Source organism: Bos javanicus, chromosome 29, assembly GCF_032452875.1.
Source record: "Bos javanicus breed banteng chromosome 29, ARS-OSU_banteng_1.0, whole genome shotgun sequence".
NCBI lineage: Eukaryota > Metazoa > Chordata > Mammalia > Artiodactyla > Bovidae > Bos > Bos javanicus.
This window is the reverse complement of record NC_083896.1, coordinates 48655794-48678017: the sequence shown is the minus strand read 5'-3', so window position 1 is coordinate 48678017 and position 22224 is coordinate 48655794. Positions and strand designations below refer to the sequence as shown.

Sequence of the window (22224 nt, the reverse complement as noted above, 5' to 3'; positions counted from 1 at the left end):
CTATTCACCGTGGCTGCGGAAAAAAAAGGACAAGGAAAACAGCCAAACCAAACCAAGAGACTCGCTGTGAAGAAAAGCCAGCCTGGACTCTTCAAAACGGCCAAGGACCAAGAAGATACAATAAAACAAGACAGAAAGCAGTGCTGGGGCAGAGGTCTAGATTAAGGGAGGCTGAGGAACCAAGAGAACTAAATGCACAGCGTGGTTCCCCAGTTGGATCCTGGATTTTTTAATGAGCTATAAAGGATATATGGGCTTCCCTGATAGCTCAGTTGGTGAAGAATCCGCCTGCAATACAGGAGACTCTGGTTTGATTCCTGGGTCAGGAAGATCCGCTGGAGAATGGATAGGCTACCCACTCCAGTATTCTTCAGCTTCCCTTGTGGCTCAGCTGGTAAAGAATCTGCCTGCAACGTGGGAGACCTGGATTCCATCTCTGGGTTGGGAAGATCCCCTGGAGAAGGGAAAGGCTACCCACTCCAGTATTCTGGCGTAAAGAATTCCATGCACTGTACAGTTCATGGGCTCGCAAAGAGTTGGACATGACTGAGCAACTTTCACTTTTTCATAAAGGATATGATTGGGACAATTGGAGGAAACTGAATGTGAGTAGTATATCAGACAATAGCATTGAATGAATATGAAATTCCCAGAGTATGGCCACTTTATTTTGATAATGTAGGAGAATGTCCTTGTTATTAGGAGATGAAATATTCAGGAAAGAGGTATCATCTATAGCTAATTAGTGTTTCAGGAAAAATACACACAGCTACAGGAAGGCAGAGAGAAATTGAATGTGGCAAACTTGACAGCTGCTGAATCTAGGTATGTGGGTGTTCACTTTACTATTCATTCAACGGCTTTGCATGTTTGACATCCTCAAAATAAAAAACTGCAGAGGGAACAAATGTTTCCATGAGGTACACAGAAACGCCCATGCAGACCCCTCTGGCAGAAAGGCTGATGCCCAGATGTTGCAAGTGGAGCCGCCCCCTGCCACCAGATGCTGTCTGGGTTCCACAGCCACCCAGGTCAAGTAGCCTGTGTAGCATGATTGAGGGAGGCAGCGGTATATGAGAGAGGGTTGGCCGTTCCTGCTGTCAACAGAAATAATAAACCAATCTATAATAGGAATGCTGCTGCTGCTGCTAAGTCACTTCAGTCATGTCCGATTCTGTGCGACCATAGACGGCAGCCCACCAGGCTCCCCCATCCCTGAGATTCTCCAGGCAAGAGCACTGGAGTGGGTGTAAGAGGAGACCTTGAGTCTTTGAAGTTTGCTGCTGGCAGCTAGCAGATTGCTGTTCTGAGACTAGCTGGTGGTCCTTGAGGGTGATACAGTTCAGAAAACTCAAGTTCTCAGTGACGCAGGAACATGTCTGAAACCCTGTCCACAGTGGTCATCCAGATCCATTTCAAATGCCTGAACCGTAGTTCCCCCATTTCGATTTTTTTAAATGGCCTTCTTTGTTTTGAATGGTTAGGCCACAGACGGGTTGTTTTGGTGAGCCTACAGTTCGCGCCCTCCGCGCCCCCCCCCCCCCCATTCCCCATTCAAATTCTCCCTCTGGCCAACTCTGCTACTTCCTGTCCTCGAGGCTCTGCACAGCTGATCGGTGCCCTGAACTCCCTCTCTGGCCCCCTTCCAGGCGAGCCCTCACCTTCCAGCCGAGAGCTCTCCCTGACACCCCGAATAAAAATGCACCCTGCACCGTCCTGCTTCTGTCTCCTCCACACCGGTTTTCACCATATTCCTCACTGACTGTTTGTTTACTGATCCCGCTCCCCCCGCACCGCCACCCCACCCCACCGTGCACCCCAAGGGCAGCGATCTTGTCTGTTTCGTGAGTTGATGTGGACCCGGCAGTCCATACACGATTGGCTCAGTGTGTGCTGAGCGCCTTTGAAGCCCCACTGGCAGAAGAGGAAACAGGCTGGGGAGCTCAGCGGCCCGCCCACGACCGCGGCTGGGGACGCGCCCCCCAGGCTGGGCCGCGCTCCCGGGGCCCCTGGGCGCCGCGCTCCCGGGGCCCCTGGGTGTCACCCCCGCCGGCAGGCGGCGCGCTGGGCAGGTCCTCCGCTGTCAGTCTAGCGCCCTGTGGCTGCCGAGAGGAGCGCGCGGTGGCCCGGAATCAGCCCACGGGGTGGGGCGAGGCGCCGCGGCCAATCGCCGGGCCCGAGGGGCGCCGGGTCGCACGGGGCCCGTCTGCGATTGGCCGCCTGTCTCTACACCTCATCATGGGGACTGGGCGGCGATCGGCTCAGACCGCGCGGGTCAGAGCTGGCGCGGAGCCGGGTGCGCAGGTGAGCAGGCCCGCCGCGCCGGTGTGGGCCGCGCGCAGGTGGGTCCGCGCAGGGGGCGGGTGGACAGATCGGGGGGCGCGCGCAGGCCGGGGGGTGGGCTGGGCGTGGAGGGCGGCGGGTGCTCCGCGTAGGAGCAGAAGCATGGGCAGGGGGGCGCGTGCGTGAGGGCGAGCAAAGTCTGGAGGTCCGGGGGCTTCGGGGATGCTCGTCCCTTGGCGGTGGTCGGGAGCTCCCTGGGCGAGCCGAGACGGGGCGGAGCCAGGTGAGTGCCTCTTGGGCCGGGGGGACGGCTTCCTTCCTCGGGTGCCCCGCGCGAGTGGGTGCAGTTTCCTGTTGAGGAAACATGGACCATCTGTCTGCTCACTGAGAAGGGGGGAGCCCGGAGCAGCGGACTCTGAATTGCTAGGAATAGACTAATTGCAGGGGGGCTGGGGGGTGGGGGTCGGGGCCCCGGCCGGCAGTGCAGGAAGTTGCTCACAAAAGACCAAACGCGCCCTCCTTCTCTTCCAGCGTTCCCCACTAACTTAACTGATGGAGTACTATTGCCTCTTTCTTGAACATTTTATAATTTTACGGAAAAGGTTTTTAAGGGTAGGAATTGCTCAGGTGAGATTTCAGACAAGAAGAGAAAGGAGGGAGGAAAACTGAAAAGGTGGAGATCGTGTTTATCAAAAGTGGTGTTTCCTGAATGTCGGGCGCTGTGCTGAATGTCCGGTGCTCTGAACTAAATTCTCAGAACACTGCGTTCTGGACATCACCCCATCTTACAGATGAGAAGACTGAGGCTCCCCAGAGGTGCAGTGACATGTGGAGAGTCGTGTACTTAGCGACACAGCCAGGGTTCAAACCCAGAGATACTGGCGACAGACTGGTTTGGAGGGAGGAGTCCTCAGGGCAACGGCTACATTTACTGGCAGCGTGGGGGGTGGGTGGGCAGGTGAACAATCCCAGGTGCCTTGAAGGCCCCCAGGAAGACTGGCAGGAACAGGCCTGAGGGGGTGGAGTTACCCCACTGGCAGGACACTCTCCACTGAAAAACCAGGATGGTTTCCCAGGAGAAAACCCAGAAACAAACATGCAGTTACTTCTTATAATAATTCTCATAAAAATCCTTCTGTATACCTACTGTTTAAAAAAAAAAGTTACGGATTAATGTAGTAGATTAAGAAAGTAGGTTAAGACTAAGATTAGAAAAAGCCAAGAAATGAAGTTGCAAAAGAATTTGGAGGTAAACTAATTTGGGGGGAAAAAAGGAGGTTGGGTGTGTATCTAGTGACAAGTAGCTTGCTGACAATCTGGAGAATAAGCAGCCAAGTTCAGGGACTCCTGGGGCTGGACTGAGGGGATTTGCACTTTTTTAAGAAATCATTTTGTTTATTTGTTTCTGGCTCTGCTGGGTCTGTGCAGCTTTGGGGGCTCTCTCTGGTGGCAGCGAGCAGCGGCTGCTCTGTGGTTGCAGTGCGCAGTCTTCTCATCGCGGCAGCTTCTCGTGTGGTGGAGCATGGGCTCGAGGGTGCTTGGGCTCAGCAGATGCGCACCATCAACATCCGACACAGGCCTAGTTGCTCCGAGGCATGCGGGATTGTCCTGGATCAGGGACTGAACCCACACCTCCTGCCATGGCTGGCAGACTTTGTTTTTACCACTGAGCCACCAGGGAAGCGCCTGAACTTGGATGCTTGACTTCTAAACGTGATTGTGTTTAGGGAGCATGTTTTTCATTGAAAAACAGAAACCCTTGCATCTGCAGTCAAAGCTGCAGTTTACCCTTTAGAATTAGAGAGTTAGAATTAGGACTTGGTGTTTCTGGAATTTCCTTCCAGGGCTCTTGCCTATTTCTGGAGGCCCCAGAAGGGCCTCAGGCGTGGGTTGCTCTGCCCCAACCAGGACCTCGACCCTCTACACAGCAGCCGGACCAGAGCGCTCCAGGGCCAAGCTCTGGGAAGGGCCAAGAGCCATCTCTGCATTCGGCAGCTGAGGCTTGTGAATTGCACGTACAGGTGAGGGCATGACTACCCCACCCAAAGTGGGTGGGAGGGTGTAAAACTGCAGGTAAACTCAGCTATCACCCCACACATCGCTGCCCCCTGCCTTGAGGACCGATGACCTCCCTGCCTCCAGAGAGAGCCACAAATGTTCCCAGAACTGTGGATTTAAGGACTCCCAAGAGCTATTTCAACAGCTCTTTTTATTGTTGTTAAATTATTTTATAATACAAGTACATGTCTACTAGAAAAATCAGGAAAAGGGGCTGGGGCCCCCACGTGGAAGGCCCACAGTGTTGAGGATTTTGGTGTGTGGCTTTAAAACATAGTATTTAATTTGACTGTGCCCAGTGCTAGTTGCGGCAGGTGGGATCTAGTTCCCTGACCGGGGGTTGAACCTGGGCCCCCTGCCTTGGGAGTACAGAGTCTTAGCCACTGGATCAGAGTGACTTTTTGAATCGCTTCTTAGGGAAAGACTGTCTTGCAGCTTGCCCTCATGCTGGTACCTACCAGGGAAGCTTCTTCCGTGTTAACCTCGTTCTTTGTAACAGCTGCTGAGTATTCTCTGTACCGGGGCGCGTTGTTCGTCTCCTATTGATAGTCCTTTTGTCAGCTCCAATATGTTGCAAGTGCTCCAGAATGGAAGTGCATGCATCTGCCTTTTCACACAGCCATCTGTTTATGTCCCGGGATAAATTCCGACAGGTAGCAACGGAGCCAACCCGCAAGTCTACCTGGCCTCTGGAACTGTCCTCCAGTTGAAGAGCAGCTGCCTAGCCCTCACTGGGCCTGAATTCTATCATCCCTTTAAGTACAAGTTAGGGCACATCTGTCTTTTTATGTGTCTCCTACTCCTTAGACAGACACATTTCTAAACCAGAACCTCTGCTGTTCCAGTAATGTTCCAGCTGCTTCTCTATGTGTGTTAGGATAGTACCTAGCCCAGCACTCACAAAGTGACTGTTCTCATCGCTGCTCTGAATTTTTGATTTTATTACTATTTTTGTTTTGGCTGTGCTGGGTCTTCGTTCTCAGCTTGTGGCAAGCGTGGGTGCACTCTGTTGCGGTGCGTGAGCTTCTCGTTTCGGGGCTCCTCATCGTGGAGCGTGGCCTCAATGGCTGTGTTGCAGGGGCTGTGTTCCTCTGTGGCATGTGGGCTCCTCTGGGACCAGGAATCAAACCGGTGTCCCTGCATTGCGAGGCGGACGCTTAACCACTGGACCTCCAGGGAAGCCCCACTACTCTGAATTTTACTCCTCCGCCTCCCAAGTGGGTCACAGGAGGTGGTGTGCCCCACAGACCCAGCTCCGTCCCCGGAGGTCTGTGCTAGCTACTTTCTCCACTTTCCTTGCCTCAGCTTCCCCATCTGTAAAACTGGGCCCGATGACGGCAATCTCGAGAGTGGGCTGGGAATTCTCTGGGTTCACAGGTGCTGGCAGCTTGGTAGCTGCTCAGCGAATAGTGGCCCCTGTGACTGCCTGTGTCACCCAGGGACGGCCCCCACAGTATCTTGTGCTTCCCTAATAACTTGCTGCTCCCCCAGCAAGAATCAGAGCCTGCTTCCCCTCCCCTGGAAAGGTGGTGGGCTTCCGACTCAGTGTAGCCAACAGAACGCTCTGGGAGTGATGTTACGTGCCTTCCCAGGAAGAAGAGGTAGCTTGGGCACCTCCTCCCTCCGCCCTGAGGCCTCCATGCTGGGAGGAAACCCAGGCTCACCCACATCATCACATCCCAGGCTGGAGCTAAGCAAGCCAGCCTCCCCAGGTCCCTGACCCACAGGAACACTGAAAGAGGGCAAAGGATGGTTTGGTTTGGTTTGGACCACACCGCTCATGGGATCTTAGTCCCCTAATCAGGGACCGAACCCAAGCCCTCAGCAGTGAAAGTGCAGAGTCCTAACCACTGGACGGCCAGGGAATTCCCGAAAGACTATTGTTTTCAGCCTCTGTGCTGAGAAGAGATGAGTTGCGTGGAAGGCAGCAGGATGGTTCAGGGTTGGGCATTGCAGGGGCATCCGCCTTAGACCTCTGCCAGGCTGAGCTTCACCCCGACACCCTGCGTGAGCCCACCTTCCTGAGGCCTGGGTGGTGCTGACGGCGGTCTTGGCAGTGGCTGCCTCTCTGGGAAGAAGTTTGATGGGGCTTGGGAGGGCCTTTGAGCACCTGGCCCCAGGACCTCGTTTACCCCACAGAGTGGGTTACTTTGTAGATGAGGAAACTGAGGCCAGTGAGTAGAAGTAGCTGCTCACGGTCACCCACTTTGAGTTCCAAGTGGGGACGTGTTGGCAGCAGACCTGATCCTGCAGGGAACTCACAGCCTTGCCAGTGGCATCTGGGCCGCCTGGGCATCACCGTGCCATCCCATCTTTGCCATGCTTCTGCACCTCTGATGCTTCTCCAAACACCAAATCCTCAAGATGCCAAAAGGGCTGGCACAGGACTTAGGTCATCTGTTGCATGGGTCCCGGGCTGTTGGTGGTGGTGTTCTCAGCTAGGAACGCTGAAGGCACTCACCTGGCCTGCTTAACTGTGAGAAGCCCCATAGACACTGCTCCCACTGGGACCATGTGGTGGCCAGACCGGCCTTGCAGTTCTCATGATTGCAGGACACCATCAGCAGAAGCCATTAGGGAAGGTTGAGGAACAAGGTTGATTACTCACAGGTCCTGTGGGTACTTGCCTGCCTGCATCCACTCAGCCAGACTGTGTGTGGAAAGAGGATGAGTGTGTGGGCCTAGAGCCCTGCCTTTATCAGGGCGTGAGAGTGGAGTGTCTAGAGTTTCATGGGCTCACTCTTTTTAAAAAAATATTTGTTTTTAAATGGAAGATAAGAGCTTTACACTAGTGTTGATTTCTGCCACACATCAATATGAATCAGCCATAGGCATACATATGTCTGCTACTTCCCATCTCCATGAACCTATCTGCAGGGCAGCAATGGAAACACTAGTCACGCATGGATGTGAGGGTTGGACCATAAAGAAGGCTGAGCACCAAAGAATTGATGCTTTTGAATTGTGATGCTGGAGAAGACTCTTGAGAGTCCATTGGACTGCAAGGAGATCAAATCACTCAATCCTAAAGGAAATCAACCCTGAATATTCATTGGAAGGCCTGACACTGAAGTTGAAGCTCCAATACTTTGGCTACCCAATGCCAAGAGCCGACTCGTTGGAAAAGACCCTGATGTTGGAAAGACTGAGGGCAGAAGGAAAGGGGGTGACAGAAGATGAGATGATTGGATGCATCATTGATTCACTGGACATGAGTTTGGACAAACTCTGGGAGATGGTGAAGGACAGGGAAGCCCGGCGGGCTGCAGTCCACGGGGTCACCTGTGGAACTCAAAATGCGGCCCGGGGAGCTGACCAGGGTGCCGAAAAGCCCCATGCACTTCCTTGGCTCCTCCCTGAGTGTCTGTGGGGGCTTTGAAGCCCCAAGACACTCAGGAAGGTCACTGGGCCCAGTAAGTCTGCAGAGAACCAGGCTCCAAGCCCAGATCACTGTCTGTGATGCCCTGTATTCACGGCACTCACTTGTTCCAGGAACGCCTAGGGAGAAGATGCATGTTTCGGGGAAGGGGTGGGCGTGGGGGTGGAGTGGGCAGCGTGGGACTTGATCCAGGTCGATGGTGTAGACATTCCAGGCGCGTGTGCACTGCCTAGTGTGAGTCTGCAAAGAGGCCAGCTTGGGCTGTTCATCAGTCCACCGTGTTAAGGCTCATCTCCAGGGCAACTCCTCCAGGAAGCACCCTCCATCCAGCTCTACCCATTGTTTATAAGTGCTTCCTCTTTGGCAGACATCGTGTGTGCCAGGCAGAGAAGCTAAAGATAAGATTACCTTATCGTGGAGATCCCCACACAGAGGCCTCTTGCACTTTCAAACCCTGGGTGCTGAGCCGCACCTTTCGCTTGGTTACCAGGTGGGACTTGAGAAAATTATCATTTCTGATCCTTATCTCCCTGAGTCTTTTCGTCACCTTTGTGTGCCCTGCAGGACTCCGTTCAGCGAGTTGAAAAGGATCTCGCAGGCCTGTGGAGCATAGGAGTCTAGAGAGTTGAAAGGGGGCAGTTCAAGAAGGAAAACCTACATTCTGCAGTGGAGCCGCTTGGAAAGAGGTTGGAGGTAAGCACCTCTCAGGGCTGCTGCTTGCTTTCAAAGGCAGCTGGTCCATCAGCGCTCAGTGTCCACTCCTGCCTGATACTTAGGAAAAAAAGTTAGTTACTTCCTGGACACCACCCTCTCCCCTATTTTCAGCCGTCTACTGCTAAGGGTGTCCCTTCCACATTTATTAAAAATTCAATGCTTATGACAGAGGTGCATGGATGGTTCAGTGGTAGAATTCTCACCTGCCACGTGGGAGGGACACGTTCATTTCCTGGCCCATGCAGCCACAGCGTTCCCTTTTGGGGCTTCTCTGGTAGCTCAGGTGGTAAAGAACCTACTTGAGACACAGGAGACCCGGGTTTGACCCTTGGGTCAGGTGGATCCCTTGGAGAAGGGAATGGCTGTCCACTCCGGTATTCTTGCCTGGGAAATCTACGGTCCATGGGGTGGCAGAGAGTCAGACATGACTGAGCAGCTCACACACACGTGACAGAGAGGTCAATGAAGGCCATTATAAGCTTAAAATAATTATGTGGGCTTGTTTTAATCCTTAGAAAACATGCTTTTGTGTCCAAAGTTAGCTCCTAGCCTATACTTTTCTGGCCCTTTTGCAGTTTTCCAGCATGTTAATCAGAGCAACTGCCATGTACCAGGCTCAGTATTCTGTGTTTTGGGCTGTAAAGATGAGTGGCCCTCTGTCCATAAAGAACTCTTTGGTCTGCCTTGTACGTCATAAATGCTCCATAAAATAACGTGTGAAAATAAAGTGATGTGCTGCAGTTTTCATCATTGAAAAATTTTAAGTGAATGTACAGTTGTATTAAAGCGACTCATCTCCACATTTAGAATAAAACCAGCATTAAAAGACTTACATATAAAAAATAAACAGCTCCCTATGTCATCTTAGAGTCTCACTTCCCAGAAGCAAGTACTTTTTCATTCTCTAAGCTACTTTTGTGTTGTTTTTCACTTGCTTATTTCTAAATGATTTCCTTCTAGCACCCTCAACTTTACACATCTTTTTTTTTTCTGTCTGGCAAAATTATTATTTACTGATAAGCCACGTAATGTACTATAATTATGGTTTGGTATTTTTCCCCTTATATGGCTTTTTACTTATTTATTTATTTGGAGTTAATGGTTGCCTCCCTTTTTCCATGTGCTAAGGTTTCTGTGTACCTGTCACTAATTGCTTTTCCTGCATGTTATATCGGAGCCATCATAGTTATCAGTAATTTTTGTATACTCTCCAACACAACAAAATGTGCTGTTTTCATTCCCTGCTCCCCCCGCCCCTGGCCCAAAGCCATTCACCTTGTGCCACAGTGGGCTGGTTACCGTCTGGTCCAGTGCCCAGCTATTATCTTGGGATTTCCTCTTGTCCTTTAACTGGCCTTTTCTTTAGCAGCTTACGTTTCCCTCCAAATTTTTAAAGTTTTCCATCTTGGCTTCTAGAACCAGCTTGCTACTAGCATGATTCTTAATCCTGGATTTTTTTCCTGAAAGCATTGAAGATCATCTTTTTTTTTTTTCTCACGCCTGATATTCTGAAACGTCACCATTGTGAATTCACTCTGGAAGGGGGCTGTCACTACTTCCTTCATGTTATGACCACGGGCTGGCTTGTCTCTTGGTACAAGATGAATGGCTCTGGGTGGGACGGAGGAATGGAAATATTGTGCTGGAATATGTAGAGCAGTTATTAATGTGTATGACAGCTCATTAGAGCATTCAGAAAAAAAAAGTAGTGGTAGATGCTTAGAAATCTTAGTGAATGGAAAAAGTCAGGCAACCATTAACTCCAGGAAAAATAGAAAGTCATACTGTGGAGGGAGCATTTTATGAGACCTGAATAAGGAGACCTGTAAAGCGTGTTCTAAACAGAGAAGTAGCAGGTATCGTGAATAAGATAAATCACATTCATGGAGGGATAGAGACCTCTTGTGTGCCTGCAGCCCCAGGTGTGATGGGAGCGTGCCGGTGAGGAGGGGCAGGAGCATGTGGTGGGAGGCTTCTGAGCCACAGGTGTTTGGGTTTCTGTAACAAGAAGGATGTTCTGCTGTTGTTGGAAAATGAACTGAGATGAGAGCAGAAGCAGGGCTGGGCGGGAGGCTATTGCAGGTTCCAGGAGTGGGAGTCCCTGCCTGGAATCATCCATCCACGACCAGGTGGAGAGTCGGTGAATGAAGGAGTCCAGCCCCGTGGGGGCCTGAGAATGACAGCAGGGAGTTGCAGTGACCATTTGTCGGGGGATGATCTCAGCCTGACGTCTCCTTCCCTCAGGGCCCAATGGCTGCGAAGTCCCAGCCCAGCGCCCCTAAAACCAAGAGCACCAGCGGCCTCACCAACGGCCAGGCTGCAGCCCAAGGCCAGTGGGGCCGAGCCTGGTAAGCGTCCCGTCCGTCTTCCCAGCTGGAAAGTAAAGAGGGCTCTCAGATTTCAGGAACCTGTGAAAGCGATTCTTTATCAGTAGGACTGTCATTAGTAGCTGTTTGCCAACTTAGAAAGTTAGGAACCCGAAGAAGAATCTCCTGTAAAAGTTGATGTCAGGGGCAGCGGGCATCCTGGTTTTGCCCTTAGTGTGTAAGACACGGGGTCTTGGATCTCAGGCCACAGAGTGATGGGGACTTGGTGAGTGTCCCAGATGGCCCAGAACTGGAAGCTTCCGGACCCGTGGGGTGTGGAAGCCCGTCTGTGCTTGTGTCCTGGGCCCTGGGCTTTTTGGGGTGTCCATGGGCTTGTCGGCCTTCAGACTGCTCAAAGCAGAGCAGGCGAGCGGGGTGCCTTGCCTCGGCAGTGGGGGCCTTGGCCCTGCGAGCCGACAGCCTTCTCTCGGGAGGTGCTGGCTGGCGTGCCCGTGGGGCTCGGCGCCCCGCGTGCAAGGTCAGGGGGCCGGGCAGCCCCCCGTGACCTGCTGCCGTCCGTCGGCCCCGCAGGGAGGTGGACTGGTTTTCCCTGGCGAGCGTCATCTTCCTGCTGCTGTTTGCGCCCTTCATCGTGTACTACTTCATCATGGCCTGCGACCAGTACGGCTGCTCCCTGACAGTGCCCGTGGCGGACCTCGCCACTGGGCGGGCTCGGCTCGCTGACATCTGGGCCAGGACGCCGCCCGTGACCGCAAAGGCGGCCCAGATCTACACAGCATGGGTCACGCTCCAGGTGAGCCCTCCCGGCCGCGCGGCGGGGGCTCCCCTCCTCGGGGTGGGATGGCGTCCGGCTCACACGGACATCCTTGTTCCCGGGACCCAGCCGGGCCTCACCCACCGCCTTGGCATCTCGGTGTCCGGCTCGCCTTCCACTGAGCCTCCGTGCTGAGCAGGGAGCAGCGCCCGCTTGGGAGGGCGTGAGGGCGTGGCTCACCCCCGGGAAGCCCTGTGCACTATGGGAAGCGTGTCCTAGGGTTTCCCAGCTCCTAAGAGCTGCTCTTGGTCTTGGCAAAACCAAGGCCATGTCCCCAGAGATGGTCACACAGGCCTGGCCAGTGGTGGGGGGTGGGGTGGGCCTTGGCTCTGCTGTGACCTCACTAGCTTCCCAACCAGAAGGAGTTCATCAGAAGGCTGTCTGCACCATGAACTCGGTGAACAGACAGTATGTAATATCTGAACAGACAGTGTTTAATATCTGAATATTAATAATGATGTTATCATTATCCTAGGAAATGGTGCAGGGAGATGCCCCCTGCCCCCCACCCCCAACCCCCAGGGTTTCCTGCCCTGGATGAAGGCTCTGACCTCTGCTAGCTGTCTCTCCCCACAATCCCAGCTTTCGGGCTTCAGCTTCCCTCTCATTTCAGGCCTGTTGGTCCTTTTGAGTAAAAGGTGATTTGGAGCCGTGAGAGTCACAGTAGCCTAAAGGCAGAAATAGCCCACGTGTGCATGGACAGACGTGGGCACACACGTAGTGTGACCCAACAACAGGGCAGTGTTGTTCTCGTGGAAAGGAGTGAGGGTCTGACACAGGCTGCAACCCGGGCGCCTTGAGAACTTGATGTTCAGTGAGAGAAGTCGGCTACAAAGGGCGTGTCCTGTCTGATTCTGTTTATATGCAAAGTCCAGGGCAGGCCGATCCAAAGAGACAGAAAGTGCATGGGAGGTTGTCAGAAGCTGGCGGGGAGGGGCCGCTGGGAGGGACTGCCGGGGTGGGGGGGGGGGGGCTCCTTTTCCGGATGATAAGAATGTTCTGGAATTAGCCACTGGGGATGGGGGCACAAGCTTGGGAATACGCTGCACACTTTCAGTGAGTACTTTTCAAGGGTGAACTGTATGGAATGTAAGCTAGTGGGCTCTCCCAAAGGGAGTGGCTGAGCCCTGTGGGGAGACGGCGTGGGTGTTCTGAGTGGTGGTGACGAGTTTCCTATTCAGGGCTCCCTTCAAAGCCCGCGGTCGGCGTTCCCAGAACCGTAAGCTCCTCTGGAAGAAGTAACCAGCCACAGTCATGGCTTCTCCCATTCGTGTGGCATCTGCCCGTTCATCGTCTCAAGTGATGGGCACGGCCGTGTCGAGGCACAGCCAGGCCCCGCAGCCCCCGGGGAAACTGGCTGAAACATCTCTGCATTGCAGGTGCTTCTGTACATGCTGCTTCCTGACTTCTGCCACAAGTTTCTTCCGGGCTACGTGGGGGGCGTTCAGGAGGGCGCCGTGACTCCCGCAGGTAACCCGGGGTCCGCCCCCGCTCACCCGCGTGCCGCCTTTCCCTGTCCGTTCCTCTTACAGGGCCTGACCCCACACCCACCCCACCAACACACATACACACACAGCTTCCAGGGACGGCCGCCAGAGGTGAGGTCAGAAATCACATTCCCAATCAGGGAATGAAATAGCCCCCGCTCCCTGCTGGTTGTGTGGCTGGGCTTACGGAGCATCTCCCCAGCAGGGACACTTGGAGTCCCCCAGGGGCACCGCAGGGGCCCAAGCTTTGACTTACAGGGCCTTAGGGCCGACTGGTCCATTCATTCCCCGCAGTCACTGAGACCCCGGCCCAACCCAAAGAGAGCTCTTGGCTACCCTCCCCCCACCCCCAGCCCCACGAGGTGCCATAGGGGACCCTCGTCCCTTCTGCTGTGGCTCCAGCTTCCAGCAAACCGCAGGCTGATGACAGCCTCAGGCCGGTTATAGATGTCCTGCGCCCTCTCTTCCCCTCAGCCAGAGTGAGCGGTTAGTCCTCAGCTCACAGTGTGAGGTGTGCTGCTGGCGTGTTGACCCTGAGGGCCTGAGTGAGTGGCAGGAGCCACTGACTGGCTCTGGGGGCTGGGGTCTGGGGACCCCAGAAAGGAGCCAGGAGCAGTCACAGTGGGCAGACGGCCCCGCCTCGCGTCTCCCCTCCGCAGGAGCCGTCAACAAGTATGAGATCAACGGCCTGCAGGCCTGGCTCCTCACGCACCTCCTGTGGTTCGCCAACGCCCACCTCCTCGGCTGGTTCTCCCCCACCATCATTTTCGACAACTGGATCCCGCTGCTCTGGTGTGCCAACATCCTGGGCTACACCGTCTCCACCTTCGCCATGGTCAAGGGCTACCTCTTCCCCACTGACGCCCGGGAATGGTACGTCCTCAGTGGTCGCCTGAGCCCTAGGTGGCAGGTCAGAGCCTTTTTCTAGTAAGTTGGGCTAGGACTTTGCAAAAGTCTGAGGATTGAGCATCATTGAGCAGGAGCTCAAGGGACCGTGATGGACTCTGAGGAGCATTTGTATTGAATGGGTACCTTCTCCTACTTGGGGAGGATGCAGTTGAAGGTGGCCAAGTCTATCTTCAGTGGCTGAGTTATCTCCAGCAGGGCCATAGGGAAGGAGGAGGGCGGGAGAGGCAACTCCTTCTTGCTGTGAAACGTCAGTGCGGCCTAAAGCAGTCTTAGTAAGAAGTCTTGTTATCTCAGTGGCTTTAATGTAATAGCTTCCCAGGGAGAGCCCTACTGATTGGTGTCCATTCTCATGGAGCCTTGAGTGAGATAGTTAGCAACCATCCAACTACCCATCTCTTCATACATCCATATATCCAATTCTTCATTCATTCATCTACCACCCATCCATCCATTTATCCATCCGTCCATCCAACACATCCACTCATTCACCCGTCTACCCATCCAACCACCCATCCATTCATCCACTCTCTACCCATCCAATCACTCATCCATCTGTCCATCCAACCATCCACTCATCCACCCATGTACCCATCTACCCATCCAACCACCCATCCATCTACCCATCCAACACATCCATCCAACCATCCACTCATCCAACCATCCACCCACCCAGCCACCATCCATCTATCCGTCTATCCCACATCCCCCATCCCTCCCTCCCCATCTCCCTGTATCCATCCATTGACCCATGTCCCCACCCAGCCATCCATCCACCCAGCCATCCATTCATCTATCCATGCATCTACTTATCCTCACATCTCTCCCTCCCCGCCTCCTTCCATGGACGCATTCATCAAGAGATGTTTGTTGGGTCCCTCCTGCAGACAAGTGTAGGCAGTGGGGCTTTAGGTGTGAACAAGATTCTAGTTCTCAGATTGCATTTTAGTTTTGGTTCCAGATGAAAGCAAAGTGCTTCCTTTAACTGTTAGCCCTGGGCTCTTAGGAAGCGTGTTTGGATTCTGGCACTTTGAGCTTGTGTGATGATCGAATGACGAGGCTGGCCTTCTATGCCTCGTGGAAATCATTGTCTCTGCTTTATAGTCACACTCCCTGTTGTAGACTTTGTATATTTTGCTTCTTTCTACTTATCCTAGTTGAGGGAAATGGACATGAAAATACGCTTCCCTAGCTAACACGGAAATCCCCGTGTATATGTAGCAGGCGGTAGTGTGAGTCCCCAGCTGGGTTATCCTGGCTGATTCTCTGTCACGCCTGTGGTCAGGTGATGAGGGCAACAAAACATGTAAAATTTGCCCAGCAAGGCATGGGTGTGGGCCCTGGAGCCGGGCACCTGGCTCTGAGGCTGGCGCTGTTTTTCACGTCTGCCTTGGCATCGTTTATAACCTCACTTGCCTACGGGGGCCCGAATGGTCTATGAGTCCTTGAGAAGAAAATCTCTGTCCAGTCGAGCCAGTTGGGCAGCTCACCTCCGGGGAAGCTGGACGTGGGAGGAGGATCCTGGGCACCTGCCCAGGTACAGTCTCCCCACCTTCGTTAGGACAGAGTGAGCATCTCAGCTCAAGGCCGGGCTGAATGCCAAGTGAGGTATCACGGCTGTCGGGGAGGGGGCCAGAGGCTCCCGCGGTCTCTGCGTGCTGGGTCCTTGCAGCTCACGGCAGGCCTCCCCCGGGTCTTCTCTCCTGGGCCTGCAGTACCCAGGCCGGGCTGCGCACCTGTGTCCAAGCCAGCCAAGGAGGCTGCTTGTGAGAGGCACTCGTTGACAGCATGCATCTGTTGTTTGTGTTTTCAAGCAAATTCACGGGCAATTTCTTTTACAACTACATGATGGGCGTTGAGTTTAACCCCCGAATTGGGAAGTGGTTTGACTTCAAGCTCTTCTTCAATGGACGCCCCGGGATCGTCGCCTGGACCCTCATCAACCTGTCCTTTGCAGCCAAGCAGCAGGAGCTCTACGGCCACGTGACCAACTCCATGGTCTTGGTCAACGTCCTGCAGGTAGCCTGTCTGTGGCCTGGGTCGGGGGCTGTGAGCTCGGACACCGACTGGGTGCTGGGGAAACCCGAAAGCCAGATTGCTTTCAAAAGACAGTAAGAAATATTAGTCGCTCAATCAGGTCTGACTCTTGGAGACCCCGTGGACTGTATAGCCCACCAGGGTCCTCTAGCCATGGACTTCTCCAGGCAAGAATACTGGACTGGGTAGACATGCCCTCCTGCAGGGCTCTTCCCAACCCAGGGATTGAATGAACCCTGGTCTCCTGCACTGCAGTCAGCTTCTTTACCATCTGAGCCACCAGGGAAGTCTCTTGAAAGACTGTAGAGGGGGGTCGGCACCCTTCGCATGTGTCTGGGAGGCTAGCTGCAGAGTGGGAGGCGAAGGAGTTGTGTCCTCACCTATCAGGAGCGGCACTGGCCCTGGGGACTCGTGTGGCCCATGGCGAACTCCAGTTTGCCCCTCAGGCGTGTCAGTGGTCCTGGCAACACGGCTCTGATGGCCGTGGAAGGACCCTGTCCCAGTCCCCCACCCCCAGAGCCATCTCTCTGCTCCCAGCTCCACGGCTCTGGGCATTGGCGTCCAGGACGTTGCTGGGCACCCCTCTTCTGGGCCACGTGTCATCTCAGACTGCAGACAGGGACTCCCTCCCCCACTTAGCCCCTGATGGCCCAGGCCCGGCAGGAAGCGCAGCAGCTGCCCCACGGTGCCTGTCACCAGGGGAGCTCAGGGCCACCCAGGGACCCCGTCCCGTCCTGGAGCGTGGTCTGTGCCTGTGGTCAGTATACGACCGCTCCTGTGTTTCAGGCCATCTACGTGCTGGACTTCTTCTGGAACGAAACCTGGTACCTGAAAACCATCGACATCTGCCACGACCACTTTGGGTGGTACCTGGGCTGGGGGGACTGCGTCTGGCTGCCATACCTGTACACGCTGCAGGTGAGTGGGCCAGGGAGCCCCCCATGATGCTCGCCCCCCCTGCCCAGCAGGAGCTTCGGTGGCCAGGTCCCCAGGCATGCCCAGCACTGCCCTCAGAGCAGACAAGCTGAGCACGTGCCAAGCCTTGTCCAAGTGTCTGGATTTTTCAGGTGGTATGGGGGGGCACCAGAACCTGGAGAAGGGAGGCTGGTGCCCTTTTAGGGAAAAGAGAAGGCTTAGTGTTATGAGTCAGCACAGACTGCTGTAAAAAATATCTCAGACCCGGCGACTTGAACAACAGGATTCACTGTCTCCAGGAACAGGATTCACTGGGATTCCTGGAGGGTGGACTCACAGGCCCGGGTGTGGGCAGGGCTGGTCCTCCTGAGGCCCCCTCCTGGGAGTGCAGACGGCCGTCCCCTCCCCGTGTCCTCACAGGGTCGTCCCTCTGTGTGTGTCTGTGCCCTGACCTCCTCTTCTTATAAGGACACCAGTCCTGTGGGTCTAGGGCCCACCCTCGTGACCTCATTTTACTGTAATCACCTCTTTAAAGGCCTGGCTCTAAATACCACCACCTGCTGAGGTCCTGGGCTCAGGACTGCAACATACGAATGTGGGGGACACAACTCAGCCCCTAAGACTCTGAGAAGAGGATGATTCAGAGTAGACTGTGGGTCTAAAGAAAGATCAGGGTGGATGTGAGATCAGGGTGGATGAAGGTAGCTATTGATATTCATATTTATTCCGATCTTAACACTGAAAGGATAAGAGGCCTGCTGTCCAGGCATTTTTTCCCTTTAAGGGTCTGAGTGTTCACACGTGAGTGGAGGACACGCTGGGGGGCCCTGCCCTGCCCTCTCGGAGCTCATGGCTGGGCAGGGAAGGGTCCTGACGCAGGCAGCCCAGGGCGGGGAGGGGGTGCTTGACAGGAAGTGGGGTGCTGACAGCTGAGAGAGGGCCAAGGAGGCTCCCTCAGCCTGGGCATGGGGATCAGCCAGAGCATCTTGGGGGAGCCACAGCCAAACCAAGAGCAGAATGAAAGAGTCTGGGGGTAAGAACGCTGCCAGGCTAGAGGCTGGGGGTGACCAGCCTAGAGGCTGGGCTCTGACGAGTCCAGTGCCAGGCAGGAGTCCTGGAAGAGGGGAGCGTTCCAGGGGAGAGGAGGGTGGAGGCTGGCCGGGACCACAGGCTCCGGGAGAGGTTCCCTCGCGTGCATCACAAGAGTCGAGCGTAGAAATCTGCCCGGGGAGCCAGAGGGACCTGGCTTTGTGCCTCTCTTGGGCCACCAGCCAGGGGACGGGGCCTTGAGCATCTCTGGAAAATCAGGGCAGACTCACCTTGGTTAGGGCTGGGCTGATGACTCGAGCTGGGCTGGGCAGCTCTGCCCCGGTACCCGCCGTGTCCTCTGTGCCACAGGAACCACCTCGCGGAGGAGGGTGGGTGGTTCTGAGGCTGTTGCTTCACTTCAGTCATGTCTCTTTGTGACCTCACAGACTGTAGCCGACCAGGCTCCTCTGTCCGTGAGGTTTCTCCAGGCAAGAAGACTGGAGTGGGTTGCCATTTCCTTTTCCAGGGGATCTTCCCGACTCAGGGATGGAACCCGCATCTTTTACATTTCCTGCATTGGTAGGCAAGTTCAATACCACTGAGCCACCCGGGAAGCTCTCTGAGGCTGTTGGGGGATGTCCAGCCCTCCACACCATTCCCAGCTCACAGAGAAGAGCCCTTCTTTCCTCTGCGTGGTGTGCGGGCTCCTGTGTAAGGAGGTTGCGTGAAGAGCCCGGCCGCATGCTGCCTGCTCGTGGCGTGAGCCCAAGTGAGGAGGTGTGGGGTGGAAGAGAACAGGTTCCTGGGCACGTGTGTGGTTCACGGCAGCCCAGATGGCCTGCTTTAACAGGCTGTGCGAGAGTGGAGGGAACCAAGGTGGACAGACCCTGTAGGCTGGCCAGGATGAGCATGTGTGAGGCGGTGGGCGGTCAGCAAGTCCTGCCGTGACGGCAGGGCTACTGTTACCTGGCTGACACCCCTGCGGCATCCCGCAGCAAGAGTGGGGAAGCAGGAAGGTCCCAGCAGAGCCGGCAGGGTGGAGGGGAAAGAGCCCTGGGCTGGAGGCTGGAAGTTCCAGCCTCCGGTCCCCACTCTGGGTCCTCTGCACAGACCCTCTGGACCCGTTTCTCCACTTGGTGGTTGCAAGCTCTCTGGTTCCCTCTACTGTGAGCACCATTTTCCAGGGATGCAAACTGATAGCAGTAGATCATATACACACACACACACGCACACACACACGTATGTGTCTGTTAATTTGATTGTGATTGTGGTCCCGTCAAGTCCAAACTCTTCAGGGCAGCTGGTAGCAGCCTGGAGGTCCTGGGACGAGTTGCTACTGCAGCTGGGTCTGACAGCCGTCCGCTGGTGGAATTCACTCTTGTTCCTGAGTCTTTTAGTCTTAGTGTCTTCAGCTGATTAGATGAGGCCCACCTGCCTTGTGGAGGGTGATCAGCTTCATTCAGTCTAATTGGAAACGTTAATCACATCTTAAAAATACCTTTGTAGCAAGTAGACTACTGGTCCCATGGCCTAGCCAAGGGGGCACAAAAATTAACTATCCTATTCAAATGGTACTTTTAATATTATGCTGTGTGTGTTAATTGCTCAGTTGTGTCCAGCTCTTTGCAACCCCATAGACTGTAGTCCACCAGGCTCCTCTGTCCTGGGGATTCTCCAGGCAAGAATACTGGAGTGGGTTGCCATTTCCTCCTCCAGAGGATCTTCCCGACCCAGGGATCGAACGTGGGTCACTTTCATGGCAGGCGGATCCTTTACCATCTGAGCAGGTGGATCCTTTACCATCTGAGCCATGATTGGAAGTCCCATATGCTATATATTTTACGTTTATACTGTATGTGATGTGTGTGTGTAGATAGAGGCAGATAACTAGCTAGGTGTGCGCCTTCCAACTCGCTTCAGTCGTGTCTGACTCTTTGCGACCCCATGGACTGCACCCCGCCAGCCTCTGTCCGTGGGGTTCTCCAGGCAAGAATACTGGAATGGTCGCCAGGCCCTCCTCCAGGGGACCTTCCCGACCCAGGGGTGGGGCCTGCGTCATTTGCACACGTACTGGTTTGATCCCCTCCGAGGCGGGTGCTTCTCTTCACAGGAGAGGAAACCCAGGCAGGGCCAGGTGGGCAGCTGGTCAGGGGCGCAGCTGGGGTGTGAAGCTGGGCCGTGCTCCTGGGCCCGTGGTCCGCCCACCGCGTGGACAGCGCCACCCCGACCTCTCTCCTCGCCCCGCAGGGCCTGTACCTGGTGTACCACCCCGTGCAGCTGCCCACCCACTACGCGCTGGGCGTCCTGCTCCTGGGCCTGCTCGGCTACTACATCTTCCGGATGACCAACCACCAGAAGGACCTCTTCCGCCGCACGGACGGGCGCTGCCTGATCTGGGGCAGGAAGCCCAAGGCCATCGAGTGCTCCTACACGTCAGCCGACGGGCAGAAACACCACAGCAAGCTGCTGGTCTCGGGCTTCTGGGGCGTGGCCCGCCACTTCAACTACACGGGTGACCTGATGGGCAGCCTGGCGTACTGCCTGGCCTGCGGCGGCGGCCACCTCCTGCCCTACTTCTACATCATCTTCATGGCCATCCTGCTGACCCACCGCTGCCTCCGGGACGAGCACCGCTGTGCCAACAAGTACGGCCGCGACTGGGAGCGCTACACGGCCGCCGTGCCGTACCGCCTGCTCCCTGGCATCTTCTAGAGGGGCCCCGTGCCAGGAGGAGCCCCCGCGGGGCGGTGAAGAGCGCGGGTCCCAGCCCCGCCCTCCAGGAGCCTCCGCATCCTCATCTGTTAAATGGAGCTCTTGCCCCGAGCACAATCCCCAGGGTTCACACCAGCTGCCTTCTCACCAGCAGAAACACCTGTGTGCAGCGCTGGGCGAGAGGATGACCTGGTCCACCTGCAGATGACTCATCTCCTCTCTGTCTGCGGTCCAGACAGTGGGTGTCTGACATCGAAGGGGACGTCCTCCAGCCCCCTGGCCAGTCCTGCCCTTAGCTCTTGCTAAATACAGTAGCAGTGGCCCGCCAGCTCTGCGGGTTGTCGCTGCACTGGCTTCAGCTCCAGGTGCTGCCTGCATTGCCTGCTTGGCGGTGGTGAGCTGCGGCCTTCAGATTTTCTCCTTTGCGCCCGCACTGCGTTAACACATTTTTCTGTAGAGGGTGCTGAGGGACACTGCACAATGAAGAGCCAGCTTCTGGTTCTGGTTCTTTACAGACTCTGCTCAGGTGACCCAGAGACCTTGGCCACCACCAAGGGGGTCTTCACCCAAGCGTTCTCCAAGGAGACCTGAACCCCGGCCTCGGGAGGGGACTCCTTTCTTAGCATGGCCGGCTCCTCAACCCACAGGTATTCTTGACTTTTAGATGTTACTGGCCTGATAGAGTTAATAATCCTTTATTCAGGTGTACTTGGGAGATATCGTGAGTTCAGTTCCTGACCACCCCGATAAAGCAAACACAGTAAGTCCCTGACATATGAACAAGTTGTCATCTGAGAAGGCGTTTGTAAAGTCCAATTTGTTCGTTAAGTCTAACAGAGTTAGTGCAGGTACCCAGCTGGCACAGTTGGCTGTTTAGTACTGTGCTGTAATAGTTTTATAGTACTTTTCCTACAAATAAAACATTTTTAATCTCACAGGACATAACTTGAAAAGTAGAGTGGCACAGTAAAACAGCTGGCGTACCGGGGCTGGCGTCGGGCGAACAGGCAAGAACACCGGGGCTGGTGTCGAGCGAACAGGCAGAAGACTTACTGACTGGAGGCGGGGAGGGGAGGTGGGAGATGGCAGAGCGGAACGATGGCCAGCGGCAGCAGACGGAGGGCCAGCTGCAGGGCCACGCCTAACGTTGACAGGACACATGTTTGCATCTTTGAAAGTTCTCAACTTAAGGTTCCTGTGCAGAGGACTTCTGTGTCACAATAAAGCAAGTCTCATGAGCTTTTTGGCTTTGTGGTGCATGTAATTTATGTTTACACGATTCTGTACTCTTAGGTATGAAATAGCATTGTCCTAAAGGACAGTGTACATACCTTGATTAAAAAATGCTTTATTGCTAAAAAACGCCGAAATGATGACCATAGTCATATCAAAGGCCACTGATCACAGATCACTGTTAACAAATGTACCGGAAGTTTTGAAGTACGGCCATAGACGCCAGAATGTGACACAGGGACACGAGTGAGCAGAAGCTGTTGGAGGAATGGCACCAGGAGGGTTGCTGGACACAGGGTTGCCAGACACCTTCGATTTGTACAAAAGCTC

General features: G+C 54.8%; 1 protein-coding gene across 6 annotated transcripts; it reads left to right on the top strand.

The window, feature by feature from the left end:
- Nucleotides 1–2198: 2198 nt before the first annotated feature.
- Nucleotides 2199–21899, top strand: DHCR7 (7-dehydrocholesterol reductase). 6 transcript variants are annotated; one of them, XM_061407317.1, is made up of 10 exons: nt 2290–2304; nt 4128–4304; nt 8285–8413; nt 10679–10782; nt 11332–11554; nt 12955–13045; nt 13722–13935; nt 15783–15987; nt 16792–16923; nt 20197–21899. In XM_061407317.1, exons 4-10 carry the CDS (start codon nt 10685–10687, stop codon nt 20659–20661), a joined length of 1428 nt encoding a protein of 475 aa, XP_061263301.1. In that variant the 5' UTR covers nt 2290–2304; nt 4128–4304; nt 8285–8413; nt 10679–10684; the 3' UTR covers nt 20662–21899. The 6 variants fall into 6 exon arrangements, with proteins under 6 accessions (XP_061263299.1, XP_061263300.1, XP_061263298.1 ...); XM_061407315.1 differs by lacking the exon at nt 4128–4304 and having other exon boundaries at nt 2199–2304; XM_061407316.1 differs by lacking the exon at nt 4128–4304 and having other exon boundaries at nt 2199–2304; nt 10564–10782.
- The last annotated feature ends 325 nt before the right edge of the window (nt 21900–22224 follow it).